The sequence below is a fragment of the Cibotium barometz genome, chromosome 34 (assembly GCF_041138505.1).
Source record: "Cibotium barometz isolate CiBa-2024 chromosome 34, ASM4113850v1, whole genome shotgun sequence".
Classification (NCBI taxonomy): domain Eukaryota; kingdom Viridiplantae; phylum Streptophyta; class Polypodiopsida; order Cyatheales; family Cibotiaceae; genus Cibotium; species Cibotium barometz.
The window spans coordinates 27,729,129-27,752,504 of NC_141079.1; the positions used below are offsets into that span (position 1 = coordinate 27,729,129).

General features: G+C 43.1%; 1 protein-coding gene across 1 annotated transcript; it reads left to right on the forward strand.

Annotated features, from left to right (window-relative positions):
• Positions 1 to 19,309: 19,309 nt before the first annotated feature.
• Positions 19,310 to 22,422, forward strand: LOC147618860 (pentatricopeptide repeat-containing protein At2g13600-like). Its single transcript, XM_086773942.1, has one exon. It carries the CDS (start codon positions 19,868 to 19,870, stop codon positions 22,202 to 22,204), a length of 2,337 nt encoding a protein of 778 aa, XP_086630068.1. The 5' UTR covers positions 19,310 to 19,867; the 3' UTR covers positions 22,205 to 22,422.
• Positions 22,423 to 23,376: the final 954 nt, after the last annotated feature.

Below are 23,376 nucleotides of genomic sequence, written 5' to 3' on the forward strand. Positions count from 1 at the left end.
TTAAACGTGGTGTTAAGTTTTTTAAAATAGTTTTAGGACTAATTAGATTCCCACTGACTGTAGCATTCAAGAATGGTGCAAAGCATACATGTGTTGACACTATCCTTATTGAATTTAATAAGGATAGCAAGGGGGAGGTCCTCACAATCATAGCTCACTTAGACAGGTAAGGGAACGTGCACATTACGAGAACATATGTCTTAAATCTCTTTGACTTGGGAAGGTCCAAGTGCAATATGTTTTATCTTTCTTCATAACTCATATTTTTTTGGCCATAGGATGAATGAAGTGGGCTATGTTTCATCGTCTCTTGTGGATAAACTGTGTCTCATTAGGGTGCTTGGATTAGAAAACAAAGAAATAATTATGAAGCACACAAGAGCGATGAACAAGGCATGGATGGAGAAGCATGCCTCAATGTAGAAAAAAAGGGTTGCCCATCCTAGTATAAATGTGACTTTCAGAACTATCCCAAATAGTAATCCAGGTGCAATCTTCTATCTTCTAATATTTGCAATAAATGATTAACATTTATATATTATCAAATAGTAATCCAGGTGCAATCTTCTATCTTCTAACATTTGCAATAAATGATTAACATTTATATATTATCAAACTAATGTAGTAACCTGTTAATAATATGATGAGTACCTTACAGCCACCCGAGAGAGATTGACAGCCACCCGAGAGAGATTGACCCCCTAGGAGATACCTTGCCTGCAAATAAGTTCGAAGACAAATGGAGAATTGCAAGATGATAGAAAGTGAGGATATGCTACTAGACGGCTGGCCCTGATTACAAACCCTACATAAGGAGAATGTTTCTTTGAGTAAGAAAGACTACACTCTTCTCTCTTTGTCTTTTTGGTATGCAAAGCCATATTATGGTTTTAATTTAAAGGTTTAATTTTGGTGTCGTGTTACAGACAACTAGTGTAAGTAAATTGGGATGAGAAACCACATTGTTTAACAGAGGATAGGTTGTATAGCATAGCATCTAGCTCATTGGCAAATGATCAGAAATTAACGATTTTAGATATTTTGATTGATGGAAATTTATAGAGGCTTAAGGACTTACAAATTTCTAAAAGTAAGTAATAATTACTTCCTCTATTTTCTTGATATATACAAAGCACTGTATTTTTTGTGAATAACAATTTTAATGGGAACGTAGCAAATGCAAGTATATTCAAGGATTGGCTAAGAAGAGAAGTTATATGGCACGAGATTGGAGCACGAGGTGTGGCCGTCTTTGTAGAAATAACAGATAAGTACAAAATAATTTTCCAAGATACATTTCAAGAAGACCTCACCGATCTCAAGAGACTGTATTTTGGGAAGTTGTTTAAGGAAATGGTGGGGTCCTTGAAAAAACAAGGCATGGTAGCTTCAAACCCTGCTGTCATCAAAGCTACTAAGAGTGTTGTGTTTAGGTGCGTAACATTCTAGAAATCCTACTTACTACTTTATTGTGCTCTTATATTCGCAAACTGAATGAAAACAATTATATGTAGATGGATTCGTAAGTGCCATGCCAAGAAATATATTGCAATTGTGCCTGCCATCATAAATGATTGGCACGATCCATGACATGAGAGTACAATGTATACACAGCAGTAACTTTGAGACCTTTGGGATGCAAGGATATACAAGAGATGCCCATTATTCCTTGACTTTTCAAATGGAAAATTTCCCAAGAGCGAGAAGGAGATGTATACTCGGGCTCGTAAATCAAAGCAATCAAAGATGGTATGTAATGCCCATTATTCCTTGACTTTTCAAATGGAAAATTTCCCAAGAGCGAGAAGGAGATGTATACTCGGGCTTGTAAATCAAAGCAATCAAAGATAGTATGTACTATATAATTAGATATTTCAATTCTTTGTTAATATTGTTTCTTCTATCTTTTTGAATCATGATTTCTATTATGAAGGCTAGAATTCTACGTGACCAATCACATGTTCAAGGGGCTAATGAAGATGAAGAGGATGATGATGATGAAGGGGAAAAAGTGTCAAAGAAGGATGCTACAAAGGAAGAGGAAGAAGCAAAGACATGAGGGGAAGAAGATGATTGTGCTGTCTCTACATCGAAGTATGACAAAAGCCATTACGAGGATAGTACTTGAAGGATCAAGGCAACCCCAAAAGTTGACAAAGTGGGTCATGCGGCAGCACAGGTAGGGCACTTTTACTCATGATTGATTAGTTTCTTTATTAAATAGTTCGGATACTAATGTACATGATTTAGTTATACATCCAGAGATGCTTAGCAAGAGGTGAGGGATTTGATAATTACATAGTTGGAATACTAATGTAGATGAATAAGTTATGGATCCAGATAAGCTTGGCAAGAGGTGAAGCACCAAATGCACCATTGAGATATAATAATCCACATAGCCTAGGTGTTCTGACACCAATCCAAATGAATTTGCCAAGTATGATTTTACTCATTATTAGTAATGACAATGTAATGTATATGTGTAGTGCATGCACTTACAAAATGTACACTTTGTAGGAGTGTCTCGCCGTATGCCCTCGACAGTAGTCCTCGGTGTTCTGAGCGTGTTGCAAAATTAAAGTACTAGTTCCTCTACTATTATAGAAGCCTTGGTGTGCTGATAGGTGTACTACTACTCAATTGTAAACACATGTGTAAGGACTGTAAATGTGTGTCTTTTATATCATGTAATGACAATTAATGTGTAATTATTCTCAACATGGTGTATCAAGGATGATTCTGCAAAGGTGAGGGAACTTGCTGAGGATCCTTTGAAGATAGGCCGTGCATCTCAAAACTAGGAGTGTCTAGAGGAGCTAGTATGTCTTTTTTATATGTTACATATCATTAAAGAGGGAAACTAAACCTTTAATATTAAAGGTGTCAATACAAGCACAACGTGTGATTGTATTGTAGTGAGGTTCTGTACATGTGAGTGATCAAGAGGATTTTTTTCATCAATAAGACCTGAAGTGTTATTGTGTATACGTTGGGTGCAAATTCTCACATTTTATGTATATGCCATGTAGATGAAGACAAGCCTTTATTGCTTTAGATTTGTGAGACCATCCTAGATGACAATGGCTCTTTTGTTGTCATTGGTAGTATGTATCAAGTGATAACCATTAAAGTGCAAGCCGAGCAATATAGCTTCTCCTTAGAAACCCTGGTGAATGTGCCGTGTGCAACGCACATTAGAAAGGCATTTGGACAAGAGGTAAGTAACACTAACCATAGAGGTTGCCATTGAACATCACTTTCTATTACAATAACTCATCTCATACTCTTGTGCAGACATATACCCTCCTCGCTCTGCTACCTTCACGAGCATAGTTGGAATAAACCATGCACAACCTTTCTCGCATGATCATATCATTGATCATTGCACCATAATGTACGAGACAAGACGCCCAGATGGGATAGCATAGTGATGGTATAAACATATAAGTTATTCAAATTAAAGGTGTTGTATATCATATGGAATTAAGAGAAATGTTTTCTTTACAGGTGGATGTCAACGTGGATATGACTTTTGGGATAGCTATTGAAGCGTCATGCAAAAGAAGGGCAAGTGATAGTAGAGAGGTATGGTATAAACATATAAGTTCTTCAAATTAAAGGTGTTGTATATCATGTGGAATTAAGAGAAATGTTTTCTTTGTAGGTGAATGTCAACGTGAATATGACCTTTGGGATGGCCAACTGAAGTGTCATGCAAAAGAAGGGCAAGTGATAGTAGAGCTTTATGTAGGATGTGGAGATTGTGCTATGGTAGTGTGCAAATTAGGCATGAACATTATTTTTGTATTGATCCCGAAGAGGACGTTATGGAGGGTGTCTTGATAAAGATGTCATTGTAGTGCAATGAACATATTTATTTACGAATATTCAAGTGATTGGGTTTAACAATTGTTTATGTCATGATCTTATTTTACATATGAAGAGAGAGAGAGAGAGAGAGAGAGAGAGAGAGAGAGAGAGGGGCGAGAGCAATGCATATTAAGGTTTTGCAATAAGATATCATTGACAGTTTCAACAATGTTTGTGCTCAACATGTCATACAAAGCAATAAAGAATTGAGATTTTCTGTATTGTGTGGATAAATAAGGTAGTGTTATACACACAAATTATGAGTTAAGTGTACTGTGTTGAGAAATGAGGAGAGAGAGAGAGAGAGAGAGAGAGAGAGAGAGAGAGAGAGAGAGAGAGAGAGAGAGGGAGGGAGGATAGAGAGAGAGTGAGAGTGAGCAAAGAGAAGGATAGAGAGAGACACAGAGGGAGGATAGAGAGAGAGAGAGAGAGAGAGAGAGAGAGAGAGAGAGGAGGCTATAGAGTGAGCAAAGAGATGGAGAGAGAGAGAGAGAGAGAGAGAGAGAGAGAGAGAGAGAGAGAGGGCTATAGAGAGTGAGCGAAGAGATGGATAGATAGAGAGAGAGAGAGGGGGGAGGATAGACAGAGTGAGCAAAGAGTAGGATAGAGAGTGAGCGAAGAGATGGATAGATAGAGAGAGAGGAGGATAAGAGCAAAGAGAAGGATAGAGAGAGAGAGAGGGGGGAGGATAGACAGAGTGAGCAAAGAGTAGGATAGAGAGAGTGAGTAAAGAGGAGGATAGAGAGAGTGAGCAAAGAGCAAAATAGAGAGAGAGAGAGAGAGAGATGGTAGATAGAGAGAGTGAGAAAAGAGAAAGATATATAGAGAGAGAGAGAGAAAGAGAGAGAGAGAGAGAGAGAGAGAGAGAGAGAGAGAGAGAGATGGTAGATAGAGAGAGTGAGAAAAGAGAAAGATATAGAGAGAGAGAGAGAGAAAGAGAGAGAGGGGAGAGAGTGAGACAAGGGAGTGAGATAAGGGGGAGAGAGAGAGAAGCAACAGAGAGATGTGAGATGGTTGGAGAGAGGAGATGAGAGGAAGGGAAGATGGTAATAGGTAGAGAGAAAAAGGGAGGAGCAAGGTTGGTGGTGGAGAGAGAGAGATGGTAGATAGAGAAAGTGAGCAAAGAGAAAAATGTAGAGAGAGAAAAAGATAGAGAGAGGAGAGAGTGAGACAAGGGGGAGAGAGAGAAGCAACGGAGAGATGTGAGATGGTTGGAGAGAGGAGAGGAGAGGAAGGGAAGATGGTAATAGATAGAGAGAGAAAGGGAGGAGCAAGGTTGGTGGTGGAGGGGGCTAGGCTAGGCTGGGAGAGGTGGTGGGAATAGTTAGAGAGAGCGTTCAAAGTAGAGAGAGAGGGTAGCCAAGAAAAGCTCCCTCCATCGAGCTCCCTCAGTGACCATCCCCATAATCATGGAATCCCTCTTTAAATTGGCTTCTTTGCAAACATGTGCTTTTTCTTCTATTTCTATTATGCACGACTTTATTTATGAAAATGTACCCTAACTATAGCCTTCTATCATTTAAATCTATTTTCAACACTGGAAAAGAAAAGAGAAGAGAACGCATGACTTTATTTATGAACAACTTTATTTATGAAAATTACAGCCTTCTATCATATAAATCTATTTTTCAACACATATGAAAAGAAAGAAAAGAGAAAACACCCACAATCCACAGTATGCATGAGAGAAAGAGGGAAAGCATGCAAGTTACTAACATAAGGGCAAGAGGACTCGATTGTGCGATTGTCCTTTTCTCAATAGTAAAATGTCTTATATACATGGCCTCATGTTTACAATGTTTGATTGCCTACTCTACAGAATATCCAAGGCCCTAAAAAGTTAGTGATGCTATCCTAGGCTCTATGTATCTATAAAAACCATCTTAGCTAGCAATACACACAAAGGCTTGGCTAGATCCCATAATAATATATCATGAAGCACTAAGCACGGTTACAAAAGGTAAGCACTATGAGAATTGGGTTTTGTGTGAATATGCCGCTCATTAATTAATACGCTAAGGTATAAATCAACACTCTAATTAATATGCTAAGGTATAAATCATCACTCTAAATCACCTCATATCATTAATTAATATGCTAAGGTATAAATCAACACTCTAATTCACCTCATATCATTAATTAATATGCTAAGGTATAAATCAACACTCTAATTTGCCTCATATCATCAACACTCTAATTCGCCTTATATCATCAACCACCAAGCTTCGCTTTTGTTTGTGCAGCCCTACCACATGCAAAGAGACTCCCCCCTCTTTTGCTCTTGCTCTCATAAGAGAGAGCATGTTGGAGATCCTCCCTCCACTTCCTGCCTCCACTTAGAGATCTTTCCCACACTTAGATTCTAGAGAGAGAAAGGAGGGGGAGAGAGAGAGAGAGAGAGAGAGAGAGTCCCAACCAAGAACATGAAGGGGTTGTTTTGCTAGAGAGAGGGATGATATTAAAGATCCTTGTAATCTCAGTGGAAGTACATACCCTAATTAAATGTTGTAGGGGATTGAGAAAGATGGATGAATGAGGTAACCTGAACCCTGATTCAAAGGGGAAATCCCAACCCTAAATGAATCTGTGCATGAGAGAGAGGAAAAAATCTAACCCTAAATGAATGTAAGAGAGAGAGAGAGAGAGATGGAAGGAAAAACCTAACCCACCTAACCCTAAATGAATGTGTGTGTGTGTGTGGTGAAGAGAAAGAGAGAGAGAGGGGAAGCACTGCATCGATGCATGTCCTTCCTACTACAACATGTAGATTTCAAGAAGATATGTATCCTCCAAGCATTTAACCTTCAAAAAAAATATTTTCCCTAAGCTTCTTACTCAAGTTGCAAATACCCATTTGCAAAAGTGTGTATTGCCACTATTTATAGTGGCACCAACTTTACTTACAGAAAAATAACTTGTTTGTGTTTTTATTGTAAATAATAAATTTACTTACACAAATAATAAATGCTAATAAAAACATATATACATATCCAAAATTTTTAAACACCAGATTTTAAAATAAATCTCGACCCCTTTTATTGTAAACAATAAATCTCCACCCTTGCTTTGCTGACTTTTTCTTGTAAACAATAATAAGCCTTACATGCGAGGTAGTTATACAAGTTTCCAAGAGAGATTTTCATTTCAAAAACCGAATTAAGCATCAGTGTATGCTCACCATTGGGAAATTAACTACTTTGTGCTATTGAAGCACAAGAACAATCATCATTGGGATAATTTTTTATGGAGTGTGCTATATTTTTTTTAAATGGAGTGTGTTATAATTTTTTATGGAGTGTGCTATAATTTTTTTTATTAAGAACACCTACTAGCTTCTTGCATATTAAACGTTGATCGTTTTCCCACTGCTCAATTAGTTGGCCCTGTAACTTTTTGGTATGGACTAATGCAAGACATTGTGAGGAGTAGGTGCTATATTTTTTTTAATTAAGAACACCTACAAAACTAGCTTCTTGCATATTAAACGTGGGCTGTTTTCCCACTGCTCAATTAGTTGGCCCCGTAATTTTTATATATGGACTAATGCAAGACATTGTGAGGAGTAGGTGCTATATTTTTTTATGGAGTGTGCTATAATTTTTTATTAAGAACACCTACAACTAGCTTCTTGCATATTAAACATGGGCAGTTTTCCCATTGCTCAATTAGTTGACCCTGTATTTTTTTGGTATGGACTAATGCAAGACATTATACGGAGTAGGTGCATGGTTCCCTTGAAGTGGTTTAACACATTATGGATGGACATGTGGAAAATTTGTTCTCCTTTCTGAAAATTAAAATTACGATTCTATTTTTGCGCTATTATGTTTGTTTCAAGTTAGAGTGATATAACCTTAATGTAAATATGGGCTCACTCCATGTTGTAACTTACAATTATGTTCCTAAGGTAATCACAAAGCTTTAATTATTATTCAAAGAACATAAAACATGAAACAACAAGAGTTGTAAACACCATTCTTATGCATGGACCTAAACCAAGTTGTTATGACATTGGGGAACCCAATGACAAAGGTTACCATCATAGGGCTATGTGCTGAGGTTGCGAAGGCAGGTTAGGCAACATGGTTCTTGGAGCTGGTGTGTTAGATATCCGTAACGCTGCTACGGGCGTTACCACAAGAGGGGACAGCCTCTGGCTCACCACCCAGCCATAGAGGAAGAATGAGGATTGCCCCTCATCCCCCAGGCTATATAGTGTGTGGCCTGCCGTCCACACTAGCCTGGCCGCCCATGACTCCGCATGGGTGTCCTCTCCCACTGAACCCCGGATATGGCCATCCGGTCTGCCGTCGGTCTCACAGGCATTACAGCCTACATGACATTACCCCCCCCTTAAAAAGAGTTTTCGTCCTCGAAAACAAACTGGGGAAACCTTTTGGAAATTGCACTACGGCGTTCCTAGGTTGCTACCTCCTCATCCCTATCTGTCCATTTAACAAGTACCTCTTGGTACACTTTATGTCGGGTTTGTCTATCACGATACTGTAGAATCTTTTCAGGTTCATGTGGTATCTTTGGTGGCTCTATCAAGTCCACCAAAATCTCTGGAGAAACTGCGTTCTCTAACCCGTGAACTGATTTCTTCAGTTTACTGACATGGAAGACAGGATGGACTTGAGAACTCTCCGGTAACTCAAGTTTATATGCTACGTCCCCAATCTTCTTAAGGATTTTAAAAGGACCACAATATCTCAGAGAAAGTTTATCACACTTTCCCGTTTTCATGGTTTCTGACTGCGCAGGAACCTTGAGGAATACAAAGTCACCTTCTGCAAAGGTCACCTTTCTTCGTCCTTTATCTGCATAAGTTTTAGCGCGATCCTGAGCGCTACGAATGCTCTCACGTGCGGCTTTGAGCATATCATTCATATCTTCAAGGAAATCCTTGACAGATTGAATCTTCTCCTTTTCTAGGCCTACAGCCATCGGAGATCTCGGCTGGAATCCATACATTAACATGAATGGTGTAAATCCAGTCGCTGAGTGTTTGGAGCTGTTATAGGCAAGCTCCAATAAGGGCAAGTACTCTTCCCAATTAGATTGCTTCGTACTAACATAAGAACGCAACATATCCTCTAGAATTTGGTTAACTCTTTCAGTTTGACCATCAGACTCCGGATGATCTGCCGTACTCATACTCAGAGTAGTATCCAACTTTTTGAAGACTTCCCTCCAAAAATGACTATTGAACTTTCTATCTCTATCCGACACTATATCTGCGGGCAGGCCATATAGCTTGTAGAGATGTTCAATAAAGAGTTTTGCCAACTCTGGCGTTTTAACAGTTTTCTTCGTGGCAATAAACTTTGTCATTTTAGTTAACCTGTCCACTACCACCCACACCGAGTCATTCCCTCGACTCGTCTTGGGTAAACCGGTAATGAAATCCATGGAAATGCTTTCCCATTTCCCTTGAGGAATCTCCAGCGGATGGAGTAGTCCTCCAACCTTAAGACGTTCATGTTTATTGACCTGGCACTTACTGCATTTCAGCACATAAGTCTGGACGTCCTTAAACAAACTAGGCCAATAAAACTGTCTTTTTACTAGTGCATAGGTCTTATGAATCCCAGGATGACCCGCACTTGGACTATCATGACTTTCTTTAAGAATTTGGGCCCGAAAGTCACCAATAGTTGGTACACATATTCTACCCTTATAGAGTAAGTACCCGTCGTCAATGGAGTAATTAGCATATTTCTCCCCCCGACGAAGTTTATCACTCCCCTTTGAAGCATTGGCAGTCAAAGGTGATGAAAGGCCTACGTCAGAACTCTCCGGTTCCAAACTATACCCAGAAAACACGGCTAGTCTCTCCGGACTAACTCTCGCTTCCCTTCTCGTTGCACCTTCGGCCAGTCTCTCCGGACTAGCAATACGTGCCAAGAAGGGAGGTGGTCGCGTCTGTGAATAAGTGCGTACGCGTACAGCATGCCAGACCTCTGTAAAAGATGGATCGTGCTCACATAAACCACGTAGGGACTCCAAGAAATCATTCTTGAAGACTGTGAAACTAAGTTCATTAATCTGTGGCATGCGACTAAGTGCATTTGCCACCACGTTATACTTACCTTTCTGGTAACGTATCTGAAGGTCAAACTCCTGTAGAATCTTCGCCCACCGAGCTTTTCTACCCTTCAGTTCATTTTGACTTGAAAGCCATTTCAGACTTTCATGGTCCGTCCGGACCTCAAAAGTAGCACCATATAAATAGTGTCTCCACTTTTTCAGTGCATGAACTATCGCTAGTAACTCTCGCTCGTAAGCCGAGTAGTTACGCTGCGCACGATCTAACTATCGCTAGTAGTAACTCTCGCTCGTAAGCCGAGTAGTTATGCTGCGCACGATCTAACTTTTTACTCTCAAATGCAATTGGGCGTCCCCTTTGCATTAGTACGGCCCCAATGGCCTCATTACTAGCGTCTGTTTCCAAAACAAACGGCTCGTTTGGATCCACAATAGTCAAAACAGGTGCAGCTGCTACTACGGTCACCTTAAGCTTATCAAAGCTTTTCTGTTGGGCTTCCCCCCAACTAATGTTTTTTGTTTTTGACCGTAAACTGGTCAGTCAACGGGACTGCGATCTTCGCGTAGTCCTTCACGTATTGTCGGTAGAACCCCGACATGCCAAGAAAAATCTGCAGTTCCTCGAGATTCTTCGGCGCGCTGGCCATTTAAGAATAGCCTCTACTTTTTCTGGCTCCATCCGCGTACCATCGGCGGATATAATATGGCCAAGGTAGTGAATTTCTGTTTCAAAAAATTCACATTTGCTCTTCTTCGCAAAGTTTGTGCTCTCGCAACAAATCGAACACTAGACGCAAATGCTCTATGTGTTTTTTCTGTGTCTTACTGTACACAAGAATATCATCTAGGAAAACTACTACGAATTTTCCCAGATATGGACGTAAGATGTCCATTAGCGTCATAAACGTCGCTGGAGCATTGGTTAGCCCAAATGGCATGACCAAAAACTCAAAATGCCCGAAACGGGTCCGAAATGCTATCTTCGCAACATCTTCTGCTTTTATTCTAACCTGATGATACCCAGATCTCAGGTCTATTTTTGTAAAGTATCTCGATCCATAGAGTTGATCAAACAACTCATCCATGCGTGGCATCGGATACTTGTTCTTAATCGTTATCTGATTAAGAGCCCTATAGTCTATGCACATCCGCATAGATCCGTCTTTCTTCTTTACGAGAAGAATAGGCGATGCCCACGGACTTGAACTAGGCCGAATAAAGCCTTTGTTCAAATATTCCGTCAATTGTTTTTCCACCTCCTGTGCCTCGGAGTGGCTTAATCTATAAGCAGGTTTGCTTATAGGTTTTGATCCTGGCATAACTTCGATGCCATGGTCTACTTCTCTAGATGGTGGTAAACCATCTGGTAAATCATCAGGAAAAACATCCTGAAATTCCTCTAATAAATTCATTAAAGTATCTACATACTTTTTCTTTAATGTCTCATTCACCTTGGATTTTTTCTTGTTTGAATCACATGCATGCCAAACAGGGTTTTCAAACAGTGGGTCTCGTCCAAGGTTATTTTGTTTTCCTTGTTTGTCTACGCAAACATCATTTATTGTTTCATCTACTACGGAAACAGAATTCAAAAGAGAGTAACAAGCATATACCTCTGCTATCTGGTCTCTGCGGACCGCTGAACACAGCTCCATGGAGGAAATAAGTGGTGTGGCAGGGACAGTACGGTCACCCTGCAGGGTGATGACTCTACCTCCGTGCTCAAAACATAGCGTATTATGTAAGTAATTCCGAGCTAGACTAGGGCCCAAGCCATATAGCCACTCCCTGCTTAGATATACGTCTGCTCTGGCTAAGTGCATGACCTGAAAGTCAAGCGGAGCCTTGTAGTCCTGCATAGATAATGGGACCCCCAATACTACGGTATTCCATACCGTTTTGTCATATCCATTGGCTAGGCCAACAGTATACTCATGATCACTCCGGGTCTCAGTCAATCCCAACTTCTTGACTAACGAGTAGTTCAAGAAGTTGTGGCTAGCTCCATCATCAATAAAAACTGTGACTCTACGGCCACCTATGGTGCCATACATGCGCACCATGTCATGCGGACCTACAGTAGGCTGCCACATCGCTGGTGTCACTGAACAAGCGTGATGCTCATCACAATGACACACTGTCACCTCTCTGAACTCTGCGGAACTGAGAGGTAGTCTCTGCACTGTATGCAACTGCCTAGAAGATTTACCATCTTTTTTGGGCTCGTTGCCACTCGTGCTGGCTTTAGGCTTTGGACACTCAGCCTTCGTGTGCCCTACTTCATTGCAATTAAAGCAGCGATTTTTCTTTTGTGCTTTAATATACTGCTCTTTCTTTTGGATTTCGGTGTCTCTTTTCTTCCTGGATGGTCGCGGTTTTTAGACCAATGACCACCCTGTCCTTCCTGGTCCGTCCTATCCCCTTGTTTCTCACTGCGGAACCCTTTTCTTTTAAGGCCTGACCTCCTCTTTTCACTACCCTCGGCCCTGCTAGAACCACCACGCGCACTACGGCGCTTGATGTCATCGAATATCTGTGCATATTGAATTGCCTCTGCTAAGTCTTTAGGCTGGAGGGGTTCTACGTACTCAAGGTAATCATCTTTGAGGCCTCTCTTAAAGCCTCGCAATGTCTGGAATGCATCGATTCCCTTTAGCTTGAGTACTATCTCCGTGTAGTTTGAGATGTACTGAGTTAGGGATTTGTTCTCCATCGAGCACTTGTCCCATAACTCCCAGCTTCTCTCTGCCTCATTAACAGGCAAAAATTCTTTTCGAAACATTGTTTCAAATTCCATCCAAGTGGCAGGGCGAGTTGTCAAACTCATCCACCACTTGTACGCTTTGCCGGTTAATGAGAGACTAGCCTCTAACGGGCTGTATACGGCTAGGCTGTTGTCGCAGCGCGTGCAAATCTGACCACTTCGCTAGAAACATATTGACTGAGTCCTTGTTTCTCTCCTTTTCCTCGCCACCAAAACTAGGCGGCTTTAAGTCTTTTAACAACGACGAAGCTGTCGCTATGGACGGCCCCGCAGGCGCATCGGCCTGTTTACTGGCGAGGCTACGCTCACCCGTGCCGTAGGAGCTCGGCTACCACAAGGAGTCGGAGTACTCGCCGAGGCGGCTGTCAGTGCATCTAACCGTGTGGAGATGCTCTGTAGCATCGTGACTAAATCAGCCTGGACTTTACCCATAGTGTTCAATTTGGCATTAAGATATTTAAACAGTCCACTAGAGAGCTCCGTCTCTGTCAGGACATCAGCAGGGTCCAATAGGTCATAGTCGTCGTCGTCATAATCCAAGAGGTCCTCCTCGGTCCCCTCGGCGACGTCAGTGTTCATATCCTCTGGCTCATCGGCCAGAAAGGGGTCATCAGCCAATGCGGCCGCTGCGGGCTCGCTGGGTCCTAAGGCGGGGTCAATAGACAAGGAGGGCGCTGGCAGATCACGCGTGATCGACGAGCGCACTCCAGACCGAACAACGGTCGGGCGTGTACGGCCTGACAATTCGATCGGGGTCAAACCCGCGACCGAGGACAAGAGACTGGAAAAACCTAGAGAAGTAGAAGGCGGTGGGGACACACTACGCCTAGCAGACATTTTTAATTCTTGCAAAAAAATAATGCGAGAACTCGGAAATTACTAAAAAAACGCTAATAAAATGAGCAGTGGTTGAGAGAGAATAATAGTCACCCCCCTTTACGGTTGTTTGTCGATTTGTGTTGCGCTGCGAGCCTCTATAAGGATGCTTCCGGGATGCTCCGATCCACGAGAAAAATGCCTGCAACTCATATCAAAAATAAATTTTTGTTCGGGAAGCTGTGCCTGAAAAATTCGGATTATTTCTTGCGGGGATTATCCTTTCTCCCCAACCGAGAGAAAGCGTTTGTTTGAATTTTTTCATTTTTAATTTTATTAAAATTGACTAGTAAAAATATAAAAAAAGAAATGGTTTTTTTCTTTTTTTTTTCTTTTCTGGCCGTTGGTGGCCGCCTGCTGGTTGGTTGGCTGGCCGTGGCTGCTTTGGCTGCCGCCGTTGGGGCTGGCCGGCGCCGTCGCCTGGCTGGTCGCCCATGGCTGGCTGGCCGCCGCCGGTTGGCTGGCTACGCAGGCCAGGTCGCACAGGTAAAGGCGCCCCCCCGCTCTCTACACAGGTCGCCAGGCGGTCTGGCCTTCGCCTCCCTACACACGAGCTCCGCAGTGCTCTTGCCGGTGCTGTGTGTTGCCGCCTGGACATTCCGCGTGAGCTGCTATGTCGGTGCTGTGTGCTGCCGCCTGGACATTCCGCGTGAGCTTTGGACATCGTATCTTGTTGGTGGCGTTTCGTGGGGCTGGTCTTCGCCCCCCCACACAACATAGAGTTTTAGCGTTGGTTTTTGCCGTGTTTCAAAGCTATTAGATCTACGCCCCCCCTTCCACACAGAGGATTCAACGATTCCTTCGCAGCCATTCAACGCAGAGAAAAAGAAAAACAAACAAAAATTGCTTTGCTTACCTGCGATGCTGCTTGCTGTGTGTGACGGGGAGAAAGAGAGAGAGAGAGAGAGAGAAAGAGTTCTTCCCTTCAAAATCTTGGCCGCCTCCCTCCACACACTCCCTTGTGGAGATAAGGGTGAGAAGATTGTGGATGAAAACCATCGAGTGGGCTCCGGTCCCCTGTTCACACGCGGACTCTCACGATCCCCTCGAACCACGCTCTGATACCAGTGTTAGATATCCGTAACGCCGCTACGGGCGTTACCACAAGAGGGGACAGCCTCTGGCTCACCACCCAGCCATAGAGGAAGAATGAGGATTGCCCCTCATCCCCCAGGCTATATAGTGTGTGGCCTGCCGTCCACACTAGCCTGGCCGCCCATGACTCTGCATGGGCGTCCTCTCCCACTGAACCCCGGATATGGCCATCCGGTCTGCCGTCGGTCACAGGCATTATAGCCTACATGACATGGTGCCATGGAAGCTAGACTAAGAACTAGTGCGGTGTGGCACATGGATGTGTCATGGAAGCTAGACTAAGAACTAGCACAGCATGGCACATGGTTGTCATGGAAGCTAGACTAAAAACCAATGTGGTGTGGCACATGGATGTGTCATGGAAGCTAATCCAAGAATCGATGCGGTGTGGCACATGGAGGTATCATGGAAGCTAGAGCTCCATGTCTAGGTTCAAATATGGCATCCTTATACTAGGCATGGGTCCATGAGGTCATGACAAGTTACAGACTTCTCGAGAGAGGAGAGGGTCACGTGAACCTTCAAACTCTAAAAGATAGTTTGAACATGCACAATAGTAAATCCTCGCATAGAGCAGGCATATGGATTAAAAGGCTCTTTGATAAGGACAAAGGAAACATAGTGCCAGATATATATCCCTGAGTGTAGTTGTAAATCAAAGAAAATCCATTTTCTCACACAATGGCTCTAGAGTAGCATATATAGGTTGAGATCCAAGACAAGTTAATATTGCTAAAAGGACTTGGAAGTTGGTTGCACTTCTAGTAATCTTCATTGGCCCTAATGTAAACATCGTAACAAAAAATTGGGAAAAAGTAAAAGAATCGACATACATAACAAAATTTTCATATAAGGCGTCAATGGTAAGGTTTCCATGATGAGAGAGGGCATCCCTTGGCGTGTATGTGTGACTAATCGATGGTGTTTCCTTTTGGTGAGAGGCACAACGATGTGTTTTGCTATCAGGCCCCATGTTGCCACAAGAAAGCATTGTAAGGCCTTCAATATCCTTTGATTGGATAAACAAATTCAAATATTTAAAAAAAAGCATCTATCAACTATGTCGAGTGTGTTGCTCTCGCTTAATCATAAATGTTACTATCGCACATTAACATCATGCACTCAAATGACAATCAAATAACTCTAATAAAAAAGGGAAAAAATCCTACACCATTGAATAGCAAGATCATTGACCACAAAGCTTTGACTAAAACATTCCCCATGTAGTCTTGCTTAAGGCAAATAAAAATTTCCCATTGTTGGTGGATCCTTAGGTTATTGACCAAACCTCTAAGTGAACCTCTCAAGAGTCCTCCAAATAGGCACCCCAATTGTTTTTTCTAGCATAAACATTAATTTAATTGAAACTAGTTGTGCAGTCATGCGCCTACTCTGCGACACTGTCCCCACTCGTGCATAGTCTGTCCTTTTGTACACTGCTCCCACAGGAAGACTAGAGGAGAAGAGAAGAGGGGATGGTTTTAAAGGAGATTAGAGGAGATGCAAGAGAGATTAGAGGAGATGCAAGAGAGAGTGACATGTGGTAGGGAAAAACCTATGCTTAATATATATATTTTTTTGTTTTGGTAAGGTTTGAGGATGGAGAAAATCTTTGAGAATCTGATTTTCTCTCGAGCCGGTCTGCTTGAGCTTTCTCTCCTCCCCCCCCCCCCTCTCTCTCTCTCTCTCTCTCTCTCTCTCTCTCTCTCTCTCTCTCTCTCTCTCTCTCTCTCTCTCTCTCTCTCTCTCTCTCTCTCTCTCTCTCTCTCTCTGTGTGTGTTCGCACATGCAACCGTCATATACAGTGCGGTCTGCATCTTCAACACTTTTTGGGCACATGCAGGTAGCCCCATCATTGGAGCGCATTGAAGGGTCTGCACGTTCAACGGAACGCCATCTTCAAAAACACTTCGGTGTCCTTGGCACCGTGGCCTGGCTGCAAGTATTGTCCTGCCACGTTATTGGTAATTTTTCTCTTCCAATTTTTTTTTTCTGTAAGTCATAATATTCACTGCATGCTATCAAGGATGTGATCGTAAAATTTTTGCAGATTGGATATGTCCCTTCATGTGTGAGAAAGGCCTCCGTTGGACCAACTCTTGCTGAGTCACTTTTGGGCCAGACGGAATTGGCTGGAGATAGTGATGTGCATAGTCTACCTCTCATGGTTCACACACGTAGCTATCATCTCCAATGCGGCTTGCATCTCGGATGCCTTTTGGGGCCCATATAGGTGGGCCCCAACACCGGAGTGCATTGGAGGGCCTGCACGTTCAACGGAATGCCATCTAAAACCCTTTGGCGTCCCCCAGTGCCACCTAGCCTAGCTGCGAATATTGTCCTGCCACGTTATTGGTAATTTTCCTCTTCCAAGAAAAAATTTCTACAAGTTATAATATTCATTGCATGTTGTCAAGGATATGATTGTAAAATTTCTGCAGATCGGATATTTCTGCAAATCGGATATGTTCCTTCATGTGCCATGTGGCTAGAGGAGAAGGAGAGGGAATAGTTTTAGAGGAGGTTAGAGGAGATGCAAGAGAGAGTGACATGTGGCAGGGAAAAACCTGTGCTTAATAAAATATTTTGTTTGTTTTGGTAAGGTTTGAGGCTGGAGAAAATCTTTTAGAATCTGATTTTCTCTCAAGCCTGTCCGCTTGAGCTTTCTTCCCCCCCCCCTCTCTCTCTCTCTCTCTCTCTCTCTCTCTCTTCGCACATGAACACTTTTTGGGGCACATGTAGGTGGCCACAACATTGGAGCACATTGAAGGGCCTGCATGTTCAATGGAACACCATCTTCAAAAACACTTTAGTGTCCTCAGCGCCGTGGCCTGGCTGCGAATATTGTCTTGCCACATTATTGGTAATTTTTCTCTTCCAAATTTTTTTTCTGCAAGTCATAATATTCTCTGCATGCTATCAAGGATGCGATCATAAATTTTTTGTAGATTGGATATGTCCCTTCATGTGTCAGAAAGGCCTCCATTGGACCAACTCCTGCTAAGTCACTTGGGCTAGATGGAATTGGCTAGAGATAGTGATGTGCATAGTCTACCTCTCATGGTTCACACATGCAGCTATCATCTCCGATGATGCGGCCTGCATCTCGGACGTCTTTTGGGGCACATGCAAGCGGGCCCCAACACCGGAGCACATTGGAGGGCCCACACGTTCAACGGAATGCCATCTTCAAAAACACTTCGGCGTCCCCAGCGCCGCCTGGCCCAGTTGCGAATATTGTCCTGCCACATTATTGGTAATTTTCCTCTTCCAAGAAAAAATTTCTACAAGTCGTAATATTCACTGCATGCTATCAAGTATGCGATTGTAAAATTTTTGCAGGTCGGATATTTCTGTAGATCGGATATATTCCTTCACGTGTGAGACATATACACCAACTCCGGCTAGGTTGCTCTACGCTGTACACATGGCTCTGATCAGTTGCCTCCATCCGGCCTAACCTCACATTGTTGGACGACGGAGATCTTTCTCGCACATGAAAGATTTGAACGGAGACCACCTCAAAAGGTTAGTTGGGTCCACCACCTAGCCCAACTCTGCTGCATCAGCTGGACTAGAAAGGTCTGGCTAAATACATTCAGTTCGGTCCCAGCTCCTCCGCGGGTGGCTACAAATCAATAGAGGCGCCACATCAAAAAATCTCTCTGGATCTTCTCTCTCTCCTGAACGGAGGTGAACGGGGTGTTGACGTTAGCGTTTTGCCGGACGGAGCTCAGTGTGCAAGCTACTATCTCATGGCTTGCACTCATCTCCAGTGCGGCTTGTATCTCCGACGCTTTTTGGGGCATGCAGGTGAGCCCCAACACCGGAGCGCACCGCAGGGCTTGCACGCTCAATGGAATGCCATCTTCAAAAACACTTCGGTGTCCCCAGCGCCGCATGGCCCGACTGCGACTACTGTCCTGCCACGTTACTAGTAATTTTCCTCTTCTAAGAAAAAATATCTAGAGGTCTTAATATTCATTGCATGCCGTCGAGGATACGATCGTCAAATTTATGCATATCGAATATTTCTCTGGATTGGATATGTCCCTTCATGTGCTCCTCTCGCCAGGTTGCTTTACGCTATGCACATGGCTTCGATCAGTTGCCTTTGTCTGACCTAACCTCACTTTGCTATCTTTCTCGCACATGAAAGATCTAAACACATGGCTCCAATCAGTTGCCTTTGTCCGGCCTAACCTCACTTTGCTATCTTTCTCGCACATGAAAGATGTGAACGGAGACACATCATGAATCAAGAGGGATCTATGGTTGGGAAGAGGCATCGCGATATTGGGATCTGATCAACACCATTAAGTGAACTATGGGTGAACTACGGGTAAACTCGGGGGTAAACTAGGGGTGAACTTATGAGTAAAGTCGAGGTAAACTAGGGAGACCTTTTCTGACAAGAAAGTGAATCAGGGAAACATTTTCCAGCAAGAAGTGAACTAGGGAACAAAATATCAAGATTTAAATTTAAAAACACTCTCCACAACCTGCTGGAAACTATAGCATAGTGGTTAGATGTTGAAAGCTTGAGCGACTGGTTCTAAGTTCGAATCCTCTTTTTTACATTGAGCTCAACCCTTTGAAAATTTTCTTAGTCACAAAAATCCCCAGAATTCACCCCTAGTTCACTTGCACCCAATAGTCTAGATTAAGAAGACCTGAATCCAATAGTCCAGATTAGGCAAGATTGCGACAGCTCTTTTCAGCCCTCGTGATTCAGTGTCTTCCGCAAGGTGCTGACGTCAGGGTATTGCGGGATGGAGCTCACGCTCTCATGTTGCGCAGGCTTCTCTGTGTCCCGTCTCCCTCTATCTCTCTGTCCCGTGCTCTCCCTCTATCTTTCTGTTGAACAGGCGTGGGAGCTGTCTCAGGATGCATCGTCTATGTTGGTTCCGCCAGAAAGAGGGGAGCAGACGAGACGGAGGCAAGTTGCACAGCCGGTAGGGGCGCAGCCCTGAACGGAGCCGGGAGGAGCACCTAAGCTGTGAGAGGATCCGGGACGGGGCGCAGCAGGGAGGAGACGAGAACCTTTGAAAGCATAGCGACATCTCCGCTCTCTACTCTCACGACCGAGGATCCGGGACGGGGCGCAGCAGGGAGGAGACGAGAACCTTTGAAAGCATAGCGACATCTCCGCTCTCTACTCTCACGACCTTGAACAAAATGCAGGAGCTCTTGAAACACTAAACAGCACTGTGCATGTTATCGTCAAAAGTCTGCTTGCAACCATGGCATTACAGGCCCTTGAAAAGGTTGGCAGGAAGCCTTGCACAGGCAGCAGATGGTGAAGAGTCCTCAGAGGCAAGGGGCAAGGCAGAGATTGCTGCATGTGCATCTCTCTTGAGATCATGCCAACATGCATACCAGGGAAAGCTCATCCACCATCACATTCTTAGATATGGTCTCGAGCGTATTACACCCCTTTCCAGCCTCCTTGTTTTTATGTATGCTAAATGTGCAGCTTTAGATGATGCACATTCTTGTCTCTCCATCTTGCCACAGCATCAGCAGAATGTCTTCACTTGGAACTTTCTGTTCAAAGCTTGTGCCCTGCAAGGGCTATGCTCTCAAGCTCTCCAACTCTATAATCGCATGGTAAGACATGATGTTATGCCTAATAAAGTCACCTTTCTTACCATGCTTGATGCTTGTGGTGCCCATCCAATTCATTCGGAAGTTGTTCAGCTCCATGGCCTCACCATGGACTGTGGCTTCGACTCAGATGCCGTCATTGGAACTGCGCTTCTCAACCTCTATGGCAAGGTTGGGAGCTTGCAGGATGCGGCGAGGGTTTTTAACCAGATTTTTGAGAGGGACGTTGTCACATGGACTTCTATGATCTCGGTATATGTGCAACATGGGCATGGCAAGAAGGCTCTTCAACTTTTCGAGCATATGCAACGGGAAGGTGTAGTGCCAGACAAGGTTACTTACATCATTTCTGCTGCTGCATGTGATAGCCCTCTTGCACTACACAGTGGCAGACAAGTACACTCAAATATTGTGGAGAACAGACTTGAAGCTGATGTTGTTGTAGGGACTGCCCTGGTTAACATGTATGGAAAGTGTGGCAGCCCAAAAGATGCCAGGACAACATTTTGCCAAATGGCCCAGCGGAATGTGGTTACATGGAATGCACTTATTGGTGTCTATTCACAACATGACATGGGTAACAAAGCTTTTCAATATTTAAGCCAAATGCAGTCTGAAGGAGTTTTGCCAAACAGAGAGACTTATATCAACATTCTTGCCGGATGCACTAACCATGAAGCACTTACCGAGGGTATGCAAGTGCATGCCCGTCTTCAAGGCAGTGGGATTGATCTTGACATTACAGTGGGAAACGTACTTGTTAACATGTATGGAAAGTGCTCTAGCATGGAGAATGCTCAGAAAATGTTTGACAGTATGCCTGATTGGAATGTGGTTTCATGGACTGCTATGATTACAGTGTATGCCCAGTGTGGGGAGTTTTGGGAGGCTATACATATGTTTGTTAATATGCAGTTGGAAGGCGTGAAGCCAAATGAAGTTACTTTTGTTAGTAGCATTGCTGCTTGTACCAGTCAGGCCACATTAACGGAAGGCAGGCGTTTACATTCGTGCATTTTTGACAAAGGGTTTGAGTCAAATGATGCTATTAAGAATGCCTTGCTCAACATGTATGTGAGGTTTGGCAGCATAGAGGATGCTCAGTGGATATTCGACAATATGCACTTACGAGATGCCATTTCTTGGACTGCAATGATTGCAGGGTTTGCCGAGCACGGCAAAACTGACAAGGCTCTTCAGCTGTATGATCAAATGCAGCAGGAAGGAAAGCAACCTAATGATGTTTCTTTTGTGAATATTCTTTCCGCATGTGCCACCCAAGCTGCTTTGGCTGAAGGTCGGCAAGTGCATGCTTGCATTGTCGAAAATGGCCTAGAATCGAATGTCGATGTAGGTAATGCTCTTATAAATATGTATGGCAAGTCTGGTAGCTTGGAGGATGCACACGGTTTGTTTGCCAGCATGCTTGAGCATGATGTGGTTTCCTGGAACACATTATTGACAGTGTTTGCTCAGCATGGACATGGCAAAGAGGCTGTAGGACTTTTCAATGATATGAAGGATGCCCTCAGTGTCCCTGATAAGGTCTCCTTCTCTGCTGTTCTTGCTGCATGTAGCCATGCAGGCCTCGTTGAGGACGCTCGGCAGCTCTTTATGTCAGTTGAGCAAGGTCATGGCATTTTACCTGCTGGGGACCATTACATCTGCATGGTTGATCTTCTTGGGAGAGCAGGGCGTTTGGATGAGGCGGAGATGCTCATCAGTTTCATGCCAATCCAACCCATCATTTTATCATTTATGGCATTGCTTGGTGCATGCCAATATCATGTTGATGTGGAGCTAGGAGAAAGTGCTGCAAAATACTTGATTGAATTGGATCCAGGAAATTCTGCTCCGTATGTAGTGCTGTCCAACATCTATGCCACAGTTGGCTGGGAAACTGATGCAAATACTGTGACAACCCTGATGCAGCCTCCAGACTAGTATAAAAGATGCAACCACAAACTTTCAAGACCATAAACACTGCACTAGGGGTAAAGGATAACACCCCCCCCCCCTCCCCGCACCCCCCCGCCCTAGGTATTTTTATTACCAAAAGAGTTATAATGTGTAAAAGCTTGGAAGGACTGGGAGCTACCTCCACCGACTCATTAGCTTTATCCAAATACAATTGATGATGAAAACATTGAAAGAGCAATAGAGTTGGTGTATTGCATCCTCTGCCAAGCTAAGGATCACATAATCTACCCACTATTGTGGCCACTCATTCTCACAAGGTAATTTGGTTCGTATTAAAAGCTTTTAAATCTTATTCATGGTGTAAAACTGTGTAAAAATGATGCTAAATTTGACATTTGCTAATTTTGCCTCTTTTCCATGCTTGCATAGTGGGTAGGGCAGCTCCACGAACTTCAAATCAGATTGGACAGCATTATGGAGCCTTCAAACAGTCCAAAAACAGGGGAGTATCTTCAGGGAGTAGTAAGGCAAGTATATTGAAGTGGTATAGCTCATATATGAGGTTAAAAATGTAAGGTTCCCAAACTAAAAAGGGAAATCCTTAAGATAGTCTACTAAGTCTTTAAAAGAATTTCCTAGTCATCTACACCTCGACCGTGTAGAGATACGAGGATACGACTACTAGGTAAAACCTAGCTCTATCTCGCAGGGGGAACGCGGTCTCCTAAATAGAATTGAATCATCCATAGAGTGATGACCTATCTTGGGCAACCTCTATCCTTGATTCCTAGAAGCAACGCCTTTTTCTCCATCTCTGCGAGGCACGGCCATTGACCTAGTCCTCTAGAATAGAATTGCACAGGGACTTATTTACCTAGCATAGTGTGATTAATTAGATTTGTTGAAAATCTACGTGACTAATCGAGTCCATGTCAAGGCGATCGACCCTTCCACTTTCCACCCAACTCACCCGTCATTTTTGTTTTCTAATTAATCCTACTACACTGTGTGATATATATAGACAAGTTCATTAATTAGGGATCTTACATGATGTTCATTAAAACAATCACTTAACTTAAAACAATGATACAACAATACTAGAAAACAAAGGACTTAATAAAAAATAATTACAAAAGCTATAGCCAGATCCAAGCTCTCTTATTTTATGTTAACTTAAAACAATGATACAACAATAC

Excerpts from the sequence above, each read along its gene's own strand:
- LOC147618860 (XM_086773942.1), top strand. The coding sequence starts at position 19,868 with ATGTTATCGTCAAAAGTCTGCTTGCAACCATGGCATTACAGGCCCTTG.